The sequence below is a fragment of the Pungitius pungitius genome, chromosome 2, assembly GCF_949316345.1.
Source record: "Pungitius pungitius chromosome 2, fPunPun2.1, whole genome shotgun sequence".
NCBI classification, from domain to species: domain Eukaryota; kingdom Metazoa; phylum Chordata; class Actinopteri; order Perciformes; family Gasterosteidae; genus Pungitius; species Pungitius pungitius.
Window position 1 is genome coordinate 32,136,891 of NC_084901.1, and position 12,310 is coordinate 32,149,200.

General features: G+C 44.4%; 1 protein-coding gene across 4 annotated transcripts in view; it reads right to left on the minus strand.

Moving 5' to 3' along the window:
- Positions 1-12,038, minus strand: part of unc5a (unc-5 netrin receptor A) — a 116,360-nt gene extending 104,322 nt beyond the window's left edge. For all 4 annotated transcript variants that reach the window (XM_037462284.2, XM_037462282.2, XM_037462281.2 and 1 more), the window contains exon 1: positions 11,196-12,038. In XM_037462284.2, coding sequence (XP_037318181.2) covers positions 11,196-11,289 — 94 coding nt within the window. In that variant the 5' untranslated portion in view covers positions 11,290-12,038. The remainder of the gene's footprint in view (positions 1-11,195) is intronic.
- Positions 12,039-12,310: the final 272 nt, after the last annotated feature.

Consider the following 12,310-nt stretch of genomic DNA (forward strand, 5'->3'; position numbering starts at 1 on the left):
TTAAAAAATAAGCCAAATTGCATTTGACTTTGTGATGACTCAGCCTGAAACCAATCAGTCCAAGTGTTCAGTCGGGTAATTTAAACACCAGAAATATGATTTTAAATTGCTATGGACAGACTGTCCAATCTTGCAACAATGGCACTTCCATCACGCGTTACGGGGTTTATTCAGGGACGTGGTCTGAAGTTGGGCTCTGGGATCTGTGATAGATAGAAAATGATTCATGATGCACTCGAGATTCCAACCGGGGAACAGCAGAAAGGTCACTGCGTCGCAGACGAGAGGGTAACACATACGTCTTCTTTCGTTAGTGAACTAGCCACAACAATACAAACATGCAAAGACATTTTACTGGTCTGTGAAAGAGGAAGAGGATAGAGATGGCTTGCAACTATTACAGTGTTTTAAGTAGCAATAAGTAACTAATAATAAAATAATAAAGAAAGGCGGGGGATGCTAAAACGGTTGTTTGGAAAAACCTAGTTAACGAAGAAAAGAGGGGAAAAAACGTAATTTCACTTATGTATTAGTTGCCTGATTTCCTTTGCTCATTAGACACTTATATAGAGAGAAGAAGAGGGATCACCTTCCTCTGACCCTCAGGAGGTAGTGGGGCCCAATGCAAGTCAGACACTTCCCACTAAACAAAGAACGCCCACAAACCCTCGGGGGAGAGCTGGCTCATCAGGAATATTATGCGCCTTTATAGAGTTGACATGTTTGGTTGAGAACTAAGGAGACGCGATCCTTCCTCATTACCCATGTTGCATCAGTCCGGCCCAGTGGAGCCGAGTGGAGACCCCTGGTGCCGTGAAGGCCGGACCAGAGCAGCATGCCCCCCCCCAATTTTAAAATTAACAGCTATTTTAATTGTCTCCACACTGTCCGACAGTTACATTAGATTTTTATAAACAAGGGCAGAATCTAATGCAGTAACTGATCTGATAACTCCTGACATGTCGCAAACATTGTGGCCACAGATTCACCATCATGACACCGAGCAAGGACCCAGTTTGCTCCTCCTCCCTGTAAACTCCATTGGCTATTCCCATCACAATTACACTTACAACATTTGGCAGACGCGCTCGTCCAGCGTGACTTACAGCGCTGCTCAGCATCCATGATCGGAAACAACAGCCCTATCAGATCAGGGGGGAGCTGGGCGGGCAACATTTGCCAACACATCCATCAGCGGACGAGTTTATAGCTGTTTAATCTATTAGATAATTATTCACTGACTTCTACCTGTTTCATCCCAATTGACTTTTCAGGTCCAATTACATTGTCAAATCTGGAATAATTGAGATGAAGAATCCTCTATAGTCTCTTTAGCTTATGAGTGATGAGACGTTATAAATTTTGGAGTAAAAATATAACTCAGAAATAATGGAGGAATCAAGTCATTAGAGGAACATTTAACAATATCGTACGAGCTGTGCTCGGTCAGAGGCCGGGTTACTTTCAATCACGGCTTGAAATTGGTCACAATCTCACATTCATTAAATGACAGCCACGTCAAATACATAACTCCTTATATTCTTGTTTATTGGTCAGCAGATGTTTGCCCGCCCCAACCACATTTTGAGGAAATTAATTGAATGAACAAATTGAACCGAGCGATGTTATTTTCAACGAGATGATCGGTGCCAACTCCCAAAAGAAGGACGGGCTAAATTACAATCAATAATCTGTAAAAAGCCCTTTCAAGTCCATAAGCATACAAGCTAATACATATTATTGAGTGTCACGTTAAGATAAAGTAGCATCTGCAAGGCCGGTAAAGAGTGGAAGCACTAAAGCAGGGTGACATTATGCCGTCTTGTTGACAGAAGACGCTTAAACACTAACGAGAACTGCAATTTATCTTCTATCCACCCACAGCAAAATTCTTGCTGATGTCAGTGTCTATCCATCAATGCACTGTACCCAGCACACTCAAAATCATGTTGTGCACTAAGGAAAGGTATGAACAGGCTTTATACATGAACGAACCCTAATTAAAAATAAATGAGACACCAAGTTTCGACAAAGATCTTCCCTAATGAGCAACGCAATCTATTGCCTATCGCAGGGCTGCACGGTACCAACGTTCCAAACGGTACGCCGCTATAAGATCATCATTAAGCCATAACATCTGACATCACTCTTCGGCAGGCAGCAGATTTTATTTGAACACGTCATAGTCGGAGCTAGTTGTCTCACATGTGTCGAGAGTGAGTCATGGTTATGACTTCATGACATCAACAATAGCCAGGGAGGAACACCACGACGCACAGTTTGTGACACATAAGCAATTTGTAACACCAAGAATTTTACACTTATAAAATATTTCGCTGCCGAACCGCATGCTGGGTACAGCTCACAACAAGAAGTAACCCTGCGGCGACACTAGCAGCCACAACGAGCTAACGCGCTAACAAGCTGTTCAGGTAGCCGCGGTCGTTTTTGGGGTCAATGAATGAATGTGTTTACTTGAAAAAGCGATACCGGGATATATACAGTATATTTTGGCCATACCGTGCAGGGTTAGCCTATCGGGGCAAAAGATCAAATCCGTATGCTGGAGCTTATTTGAAATTACACTTAAGGAAATATTATTCACATCTTGCTCCACCTTCACCACTTTTGGGTCACATTACCCATCCAGAAACTCCATAAGCTTCTGAAAAGCATGAGATGCAGTTCAGAAGGTTATGGGAACAAGCGGAACTCATAGGAATAATATACAGTAATATCTAAATAAGTACTCAGTCAAGCTCATGCAAAGATATTATTAAGTTCAGTGTTCATACGTCTGAAAGTGTTGCTTCGTTATTACAACATCCCATAATCACAGGTGGCCACTAGAGAACACAGTGGGCAAACCAGTAATTCACCAATCAGCTATTTCTTTTCAACACATTTTTCATTTCAACAGTTGGTTGACAAGTTACTCCTGCAGGCTTCATCACAGATTCACCGCTGTCAGTTTTTTGAAAAGGGGGATTACAGCAAGATGTTCTCTCAAAGAGAATAGCACATATTGGATATCGTTGCCTGCAAGCTTTTAACTGAACAAATCCAATATGGGTGTCTAATCATACAGTAAATAGTGCTCACAGTGGTCCAATGCTTACAACCGTAGCCCACTGAAAACCACAAGGGGGAAAAGAACTTTGCATGTTTACAAGGTTTGCATGATGGAAGCTTTTTTAATAAAACAGGGACAAACAGGAATGAGTTCTTTAAATGGACCAACTTCTCAGTGTTGGGCAAGTAAATGTTATGATGGAACAGGTCTGGGACTCATCTACTTTACTAATGACTTTTTATCATTTTATTTTTAGAGATTAGACATTAAACAGATGTTTACACGTAAAACAACCAAAGAGCAGAGAAAAAAAAATAGTATTACAAACATAATGATGTAAGGAGTTCAAATATTCCCTTAATGTCTATGGATTTGGGACAGCATGGCATTGAGGCGCTGTTGTAAATAAAAAACATTATTCATGACATGATTATGATGGTATCTCTGACTTTAAACCCAACTGAATGTTCTGTATAATGCAGACCTAAATGCCCAAGAGCCCATTTCTTTAAAATCCCTTACAGGTAGGCTTGGGTATCGAGTATCGAGTATATGGAATCGGGGACTAGCTTTGCGATTTACCCGGAATCGTTCAAAAGTTTAAAATTCGATTCCTAGTTTCGATTCTCAGTCCGCCGGCGCCGACCGGAAAAAACCCCCCGCTGAACACCAACGATAAGAAGCGTCCACCGTAAGTGTTGTTATAACAGAGCGATGGAACGTGGATAGCGTGCGTCGGCGGTGGTTACACTTATCCAAACAAACCGAAAACTCGGCAAAATGCAACATTTGCAGCAAAATAGTTTCACGCATAAGAGGCTGCACGTCAAATGTGATGAAGCACCTCCATCATGGAGTGGAAGTAAATGTGAGCCCCGTGTTTGACGCGCTGCCTCTTCCTCTGGCTCCAAGGGCCCGTCAGTGGGAGCAAGGTAACCTTTAAGTACCTGCAGTATCACACACTCATGTGTAAATGTGTTTTTGTGAGGTTTCAAAAATAAAGCTCTCTTGAGGAAAGTGTACCCCTGTTAAAATAAATTCATAATTTATAATGTTTATACAACATTCAAGTTCATAGTTTGATATTTATATTGTAGTTGAAAACAGCCCTGTTAGAAATTCATAGTAGAGTTAATCAAAAGTAAAAGGTTCATAGAATTAACATTGATGGAGAAGACTATTTCCTTTAGAAAGACGCTTGGTTAGCTCATTTAAAATATCTTAAACTTTTTTGACCCTGCCTCTTAAAAGAATCGGAATCGAAACAACGAATCGGAATCGTTCAATTTCAAACGATACTGCTAACAGCGCTTACAGTGTCAACTAAGGCAAAAAGGCAGACGGGTCTGACAGTGTTGAGGGGGAACCTGAAGGTTGGCGCTTCGCTTACAGTGTGACCCTATTGGTCGGGGCGCATTTGTCACCTGCGACCGCTGTATGGGAGCCATGCAGAGCCATGCAGAGCCATGCAGAGCCATGCAGAGCCTGCTGGTGTAAACTAAAAGCACGGCCGGCCCAACTATAGTCAACTGACAAGCTCTGATATCAACATACACAGCGAAAGAGTGACACCACCATCCGCTCATGTAGATTTTGCTCCTCTGTATCTTTACAGAGCAAATCGTGGTTTGATGTTGTGTCAATTCCCTGAATGTTAAACACATCTCCTTTTACCATCAATTTAAAATTTTGCGTGAGACACGGAACTGTACATCAGTGGAAACAACGTCAAAGCACAGCGGCTCTGCACTCATCTTTTGAAATGCAAACACCGGGGACAGGAAACTGCAGGAAACACAATGTGATGCAGCAGGAATGCATTGTCAGTGGACATTTGAATTTATAGAAGCCATAATCAAGTGCAAGGTGCGCTGTACAAAAAAGGGAGCGTCTAGCCATAACGGTGGCCGTATCGTCAGGATTAATTATATTGGAGTAAGGAGCTGAATGTGTTTTTGTGAGCCTGGTGTTCCCAATGGCCTCGCCAAGAAAATCTGCTGCTTAGCTTTAAGCTTTGAATCCGTAATGTTCAGCCCTTATTTCAAATCTGGAAATGGTTTGTTTGGGGAAAAACAATAACAGAGGGACCTATATAGATCAGAGAGGCTGTTCCCTCGCTGCTACACATTTAGGCTGCATGATGGATGGTTCGTGTTTTGTGAGAATCAACTTGCATAGCATAATGTAAGAAGCATTTTTGTGTGACAATTTCAGGTACAAGTAGTGGAAGTTTTTTCCCGATCTGACCTGATCTTTGAATGTTTCTATAGACATCTTTAAGCAAAAGGTGACGGAATTGACTTTACTAATGTTGTATCAATACAGAGTTATTTAACAAGCGTGCCGCTAAACCCAGCATATTCTAACCTTACATCACAGAACGTGCCGCCTGGGCTTCAATGTGCTCTGAGAGTCACCGCTCTGTTGACTCAGTTGAATTGCTTGCCTAAGGCCTCGGGGCCTGGACACACACACATAATTAGGAAAGGTCACTGTGCCTCCTGTCTTGTCAACAAAATCACTTCAAGACGACAAATTCTGGCTCAAGCGGAGCCAGACCTCCCTCGCATACCCTTGCCAATCAAGCGCCAGCAGGCCTGCCTGGGTAGCCTTAGGTGATTTCTAATTACGTCTTTTACATACCAGGCTAAATAGGTGTAAGAATAACAATGAGCCATTCATCTGATTGGAGGTGTGTTTTCTCTCCCAGGTTGAAGTATGTGACAAACGTTTCATTATCCTGTAATACACTCCAAGCTGCTGAGAAGTTTCCGTTTGAGAATACAAATCCTTACGTTAGATTTGAGCTGAACCAAAAAATAAATATTTTACATGAGAAGATTCAACTGAAATCCACAAAATGCCCATTTAACTCACGTGACCTTCACGCCTCTTCAATGTTCCTTTCCCACCAGATCCTCTGAATACTTTCCATCCAGTCCAACATATGATGAAGTGAAATTGGCTTTCACATTGCTCCCTGGTGGCCTGACTAAGGAACTATTAATCTATGGCGCTCCATATTGCATTCAGATGTGCTCTCCCCAGCCACCACCCGGCCTGAAGTAAAGGCCAGGAGAGGACCCGGAGGACTGGACACTCTCTTATTATGAGCTGCACCAGGACACCTCTGGGCTTCTAAGCGCGCCCACTGACAGTGACTGATGGCCAATTAAGCATTTGGAAAAGAGTATTGATCACAAAGAGAACAGAAAGAACTCGGGAAACATCTTCTAACACACCACTATCCACGCGGTACAAAGTGAGCAGCCAGACAGCACATAATGTATGATAAAAACAGACAGAAACAAACAGAAGTACAGCCTCTAAGGCTAGAGCCCATGCCAAACCGTCTACCGTCTCCATTTTCCCGTTAACAAAAGGAGGAACTCGGGGGCCAAGGGATTCAGCAAACCACACTTTGTCAACACTGCTGTCTATACCATTGTGATTGACCTCCATGACATCAACCTTCCTGTTTTTTGCAAGGGTGAAATTGTGTCCCAGCAAAAGAACACGTTCAAGGATCAACGCCAGCGTTGCAGGTTCTCCCGCTCCGTGTGGGGGGAAAAGATGGAGAGACGGAGATGACGGAGGAAAAAGAACATTCGATTGGATCCTCCAGAGAAAAGACCCAGTGCTGAGCTCGACAAGCTCACCCGATTGGTGACTCATGGACATGCGAGGCTATTCGAGTGGTGGCAGAGGATGGTGAGCAGCAACAAAAACACAAGAGTGGGGATTGAGTGCAATCTCCCAACAGCTGATACTATGTCAGAGACTGTGGAGGCATTCCAAAGAATTATAGTCCAGGTTGCCATCAAAATAAAAATTTAAAAAAAAACACACACACATTCAGTACCTAAAGGGAGCAGGACCGCAGTGATATAAAGCAGATTATATACACAGGTACCTCTGCAATTAGACCGAATTAAGCATACACAGTGATGACAAATACATTAAATATAAAACTGTATATATATATAATATATAGGGCCTGGTATGCAACATGGACTTGTATGTGCATTATAGGTATCTAAGATGGTTTCAGAATTACGAGGAATCTGCAGATCTGTCTTTGTTGCTTCTTATATGGACTCATGTATCGGGAAATAAAGTTGAATATTTGCTTGAACCCGGCCAGGATCCCAATGAAACATACAGTAATCTCATCCCGTGTCATCAGTGGTGAAAGGTACATTTTCTCCTGCCGCCATACAAAAGCACAAATAGTGATTGCGGTGCACAACATTTCAGGAGGGAAACGGCCCAACGTCAACCCCTGAGCGCTCTCACATAGGCCTGAATCATAGAAATGGGGTAATTGAAACAAAAGGGCAGGGTTTGACAGAGATGTAGTGCCTTTGCAGGGCCTTTGCACAGACTGCAGAAAATAACACCTAAGTCCTCCCCTCTGCAAGGTTCATCCTCGTGTGTCCTCGGCAACTCCAGTGTCCTTCCCTTCACTCCGCAAGATGGCCATTTGCAAATGACAAGCGCGGTGGGGACGTCGCCTTCTGAGGAATAAGGCACCAAATGGAGCATGCTCCTCCATGGGTCAATGCTGACCTCTAATCACATGCACTGTTTACCTTGTCTTCATTTATGCTGACCTATTATCTTTGTCTCCATTAATCAGGGTGACTCAAACTGAAGACATTTTCTTTTGCGTGACTTCACTCGAGAATTCATTCTATTTGTCTATATTCTTACTTATGAAAAAACGAACGTGGTGGAAAGTGAATTAAAAAAAGCAGTAAATGTATTCAGCTCAGTCCTGCAAAGCAAGCCAACTCTCTTTTTCATTATCACATTGTCCATTCCAAATTCTGCAAGCAGCATGAAATTCATAACGAGCATTTGAACTCCAGAGGGGGGAAACAATTTTTAATATTTTACACAACCTTCTTTTCTTCTTACCTTGAAGTGTAATTACCTCTTTGCATGATATTCTCTACACACCATGCTAATTTAACGAGTGAATATAAGCAGTTGAGAAGATAAATAAATGTATATAAAAGTTCCCTTCCCCGGTGCACAAGTCGTTCCATTGTATCTATCATTTGAATTCATCTCGCAAGACTAGAGGGTATGAAAAACACTGTTAGTAAATTATTACTTCCCTGTGAAGGCTCATATCGCCACAAATACATGACAATCATTTACCATGCATTAGCAATGGGACAGAAACAAAGTGGTTTTGAATTTCTTTGACCAGAAGGCAATTTCCCCCCAATAAATTATGTTAATTCAGCTTTCGCTCTCCTTATCGCATTCTTTAGTGAGTCAATGAGGAGAGACAAAACTGACTGCCAGAAAGACAACTCTGGGATGATTCACATTATAATGATTAAGACTTCTGGCAAAAGAATCTCTCATATTACTGTACAAATAAATGTGAATTCGCAAATGAGTCTATCATGCAATAGATTTCTGTTTGTTGTCACTTAATGGCCTTCTCCTTGCATCATCGCAAGGTTTACACCCCGTGGAAATTGCTCGCAGGTGACTGTTCGCACAAGTAGGGTGGTACCCGATACCAAGTCCCATGCTCCCTCGATGAACCACACAACGATCGCTTGGCAACGCTCTCGTTGGGCAGAGGGATGAAAACAAAGACACATCCAGGCTTTATTCTGCCTACATTGATAGCTGTCTTTTTCTATTATTTTTTTTTCCCTCTGAAGCAAGTAACAAGAGACTAACAACTGACTAACGGGCAAGTTTAATTATAAACTAAATAAAAAAACAGCAGCAGCAACAGGAGATGGGAACCGACACACTGCTAACACATGCAGCAGAAATGCCCGCATGGCAATTCTTGTGGAGAAACCCTCTCCCTCTAACACAGACACTTTGGTTACTGAAAACATCAAGTGGTGCACACACACACACACAAAGGAGCGCAGTTCTTTGATCCTAAGGCTGAAAGCAAGCCACCGCCCTCAGTCCAGCCCAACAGATCACTCACATCACGGCGAAAGGGAAAGTGCTGGGCTAGCTCAAATATAGATTGACAGGCATACCTTTATTACTGACTGAGTTGTGTTTCCCTGCAAAAAAAAGACAAGTTGGCTTTTGATAAAAAACAAATGCAGAGTCAGCGCTTTGCCTCTCCACAGGAGGATAGCTCTACTGATCTCAGCTGAGCCTGTCCCGGCCCCGATGTTGAAAGAATTGGCTCCCAAATTACCTTCCAATCCATTTCTGGAACTCACGCTGGCCTATAAAAGTAGCCTGTAAGTGGTGACGGTAGCTCTTAAGGATGCTTATACTGACCTGATATACGAGAGAGGGGCCTGCCAGAAGAGAATAAAACGGATTTTACTCTCATCCCTGCGTTTGCCCGTTTTATGAACTAAGTCGTTTCCATTCCGGGTCGGAGAATGGCTGGGAGTCTTTCCCATCATGCATTGGGCGAAAGGCAGGGAAAACACCCTGGACAGAGCTCCAATTTAGCACAAAGAGAACCAAGAAACGGGCAAACAGTATCCAAACTATGGGAATTGAGAGACCTGATATCAAGCGTGATTTTTCAATGTGGGAGGAAACCAGAGCACCCAAAGGAAACCCATGAACAAGGTACCAAGGCACCGCCCACACGACCCAGAAACCCTTTCTAAATGTATCTAAATGTCCACATGCATCATAAAATGACTAAATAAATATGAACGCGCCGCCACTTACTTAGTTTGATACACAAGGTCCCTCTAGCACAACTGTTTATTTAATCCTAATATATTCATAATTATACACTAATTAATGCGAGAGCAAAGCCCTCTTAATTCATCATCTCCATGTCCGGAAGCAGGAGACACAACTACACCAACTTTAACATGTTTGCCTTCTGTCCAAAGCAAGATTAACAGTTTGAAAAAAAAATAGCAAGGGGCAAATGATGTGTGAAATTCTCCCGTTTTTGGATGGGCTGCTCGCCAGCTGCTTCCAGCTGTGCGGCGCTGTGAGGATGATATTTGGCATCAGCCAGAGAGCCAGAGTGAGTAAAGAAAAGTGATTTAAGGAAACACTCAAAGGGCTGAACCGTGAAATGGTGCATTATGGGATGGACGGCAACTGATTGCATCGATCCCAACATTGATTTGACTGGCTTGACGGTACACCACAGCAGTGACCTATAATATGCAGGGTCACTGGGCAGCAACAGGGACGTCGTAAAAATTAAACAGCCATTGCTCTTAAAAAACAACAACAACAGCTACGAGGGTATTTGATATTTGAAACGAGCACAGGGGAAATGTGCGATTGCGTATTCGGAAGGCAGCTGAGGAAAACTTCTTTCGGCTCGGCCCCGCTCACAGCTGCTGGTGACTGGTCCGTCTGTACGTCCGAGCACATTTGCATGCACCCCGGGAGTGTCTGGCCGAGAGCACGAAGTTACACCGCAACACGCGACTCGTCAGCCAGAGGAGGTCGTGTACCAACTCCGCAGAGCTGTCACCGTACTGCACACGCAGCAGGATCGAGTCCCGCCCGGGCAGCGCGAGCACGAGCCCGGGCAGCGCTGCTCCGTGCAGCCGGTGAGACGGATGAATGGATTGGCGGTGGGGGGGGGGGGGTGGAGGGGGTTTAGCCCAGTCCGCCATACACACCTTAAAAAGGTTTAACGAAAAAGGTTGACTCACAAAAAAAAAAAAAAAAACAATAAGGTTGTCTAGGTGACAAGAGGAGTTTATGGTTCACGTAAAAATGCATGTTGTATCCGACAGGGATAAATAAATACGCAACATTAGAACAGTTAGACCGTGCTTTTGCTTCGAGTTGGGGGGGAGGGGGGGGGGTCGTGCCTTGGTTGACACGTGCGTGGCGAAACCTTCTCTACGTAACCTTGGAGGCGCAGGCTAATTAATGGACGGTAGCGCGAGCGGATCACAGCACAAACGCATCTCTGCCCACGACGCGCTGCGTCCGCTCGGCCACATGTTAGCGAGAAGAAAAAAATAAAACGCACCCAAAACTTATCGCGTGTAACCCTTTGGTTTTATTTTGTTGTTGTTGGGTTTTTTTTTTAGCAAGGTTACGTGGTTGCTGTCCTCCTTCTTATCCCACCCGACTCAAACGTGTCACAGCATCATTCCAAACCAAAGAAGCGCCTGAAACTCACCAGTGCAGGTGAAGCCCGCGAAGACGAGCCCGAGCGCGAGGAGCCGAGCGGCGCTGAACCCGCATTGGACAAAGGGGCCCAGAAGTGAGGGCATCTTCCCGCTTTCTCTTTCTTCTTTAAGGAAAAAAAAAAAAAAGGGGTCGCCCAAGTTTCAAAAGACAGGCAGCAGAGCCGAAAAACACCGGCACAGCTGGGCTTTAAAAAGACCAAGGTCCGGAGAGTGTCCTCTGTAGCTCTTAACCGCCTTGTTCACTACGCCCAAGTCCTCTCCTCAGCACGTATCCTCCTGCCGCACCGTGGTCACCAGTATCCCGGTCGTGCGTCTTCGTTGCTCACAACAAACGCATCACAGGTGTGGTAAATAAAAGTGCTGCCTCGCTCTCCGCCCTCAATTTAGTATTTTCTCGCCGTGCCGTGCCTCTCCAAAGCCGCCAATGCGTCCACAACTCTCCCTCTCCCTCGGAGCCGAGGAGCAGTTTCCGTCCAGTTTCACTTTTCTCCGCGCCAAAGAAACACCTTCTCCGCACGCAGCGATTGTAAGAATACGCATCGGAGGAGGAACATCTGCCTGCACAGCAACGCCGGACTGTTGAGAGTCGGGGAAGGTGCACGCGCTGCGATGAGCGGGGCGGCAAAACCCGGAGCGGATCCCGCGTGTGGGAATGGAGCGTCCTGAGCGCGCCCTCCTGTTATACCCTTGTTTTTTTTTCCCCTGTTTTTTTCTTCTTCTCGCTTGAGCAAACATCTACATATCTCGAATAAGCGTAACTGGACACATTTTGGCAACGCACGACCAAATGGATGTCATTTCATCCGGGTTCCCAGCAAGTGAGCTTTTCCTATCTTCTGCCTTACATGAAAATGATGGATATGACACCCAGCCCCGTGTGATAGGAGTCAGACGGGGGTGCTTTGCATACAAATTCGCACAGATCACATCTGCCTGCCATTGAGTTTCAGTTGCACGTGCCTCGTGCTTTGTCTTGAGGTTATGTGTGCGTGTGTGCTGCAGAGCGTTGGTGGCGGACAAGCAAAGATGATGAAGCGGGAGGATTAGCTCTCCCACGAGAGAGTATACACCTGTCAGCTAACTCACACCAGGAAGTAATTTATGT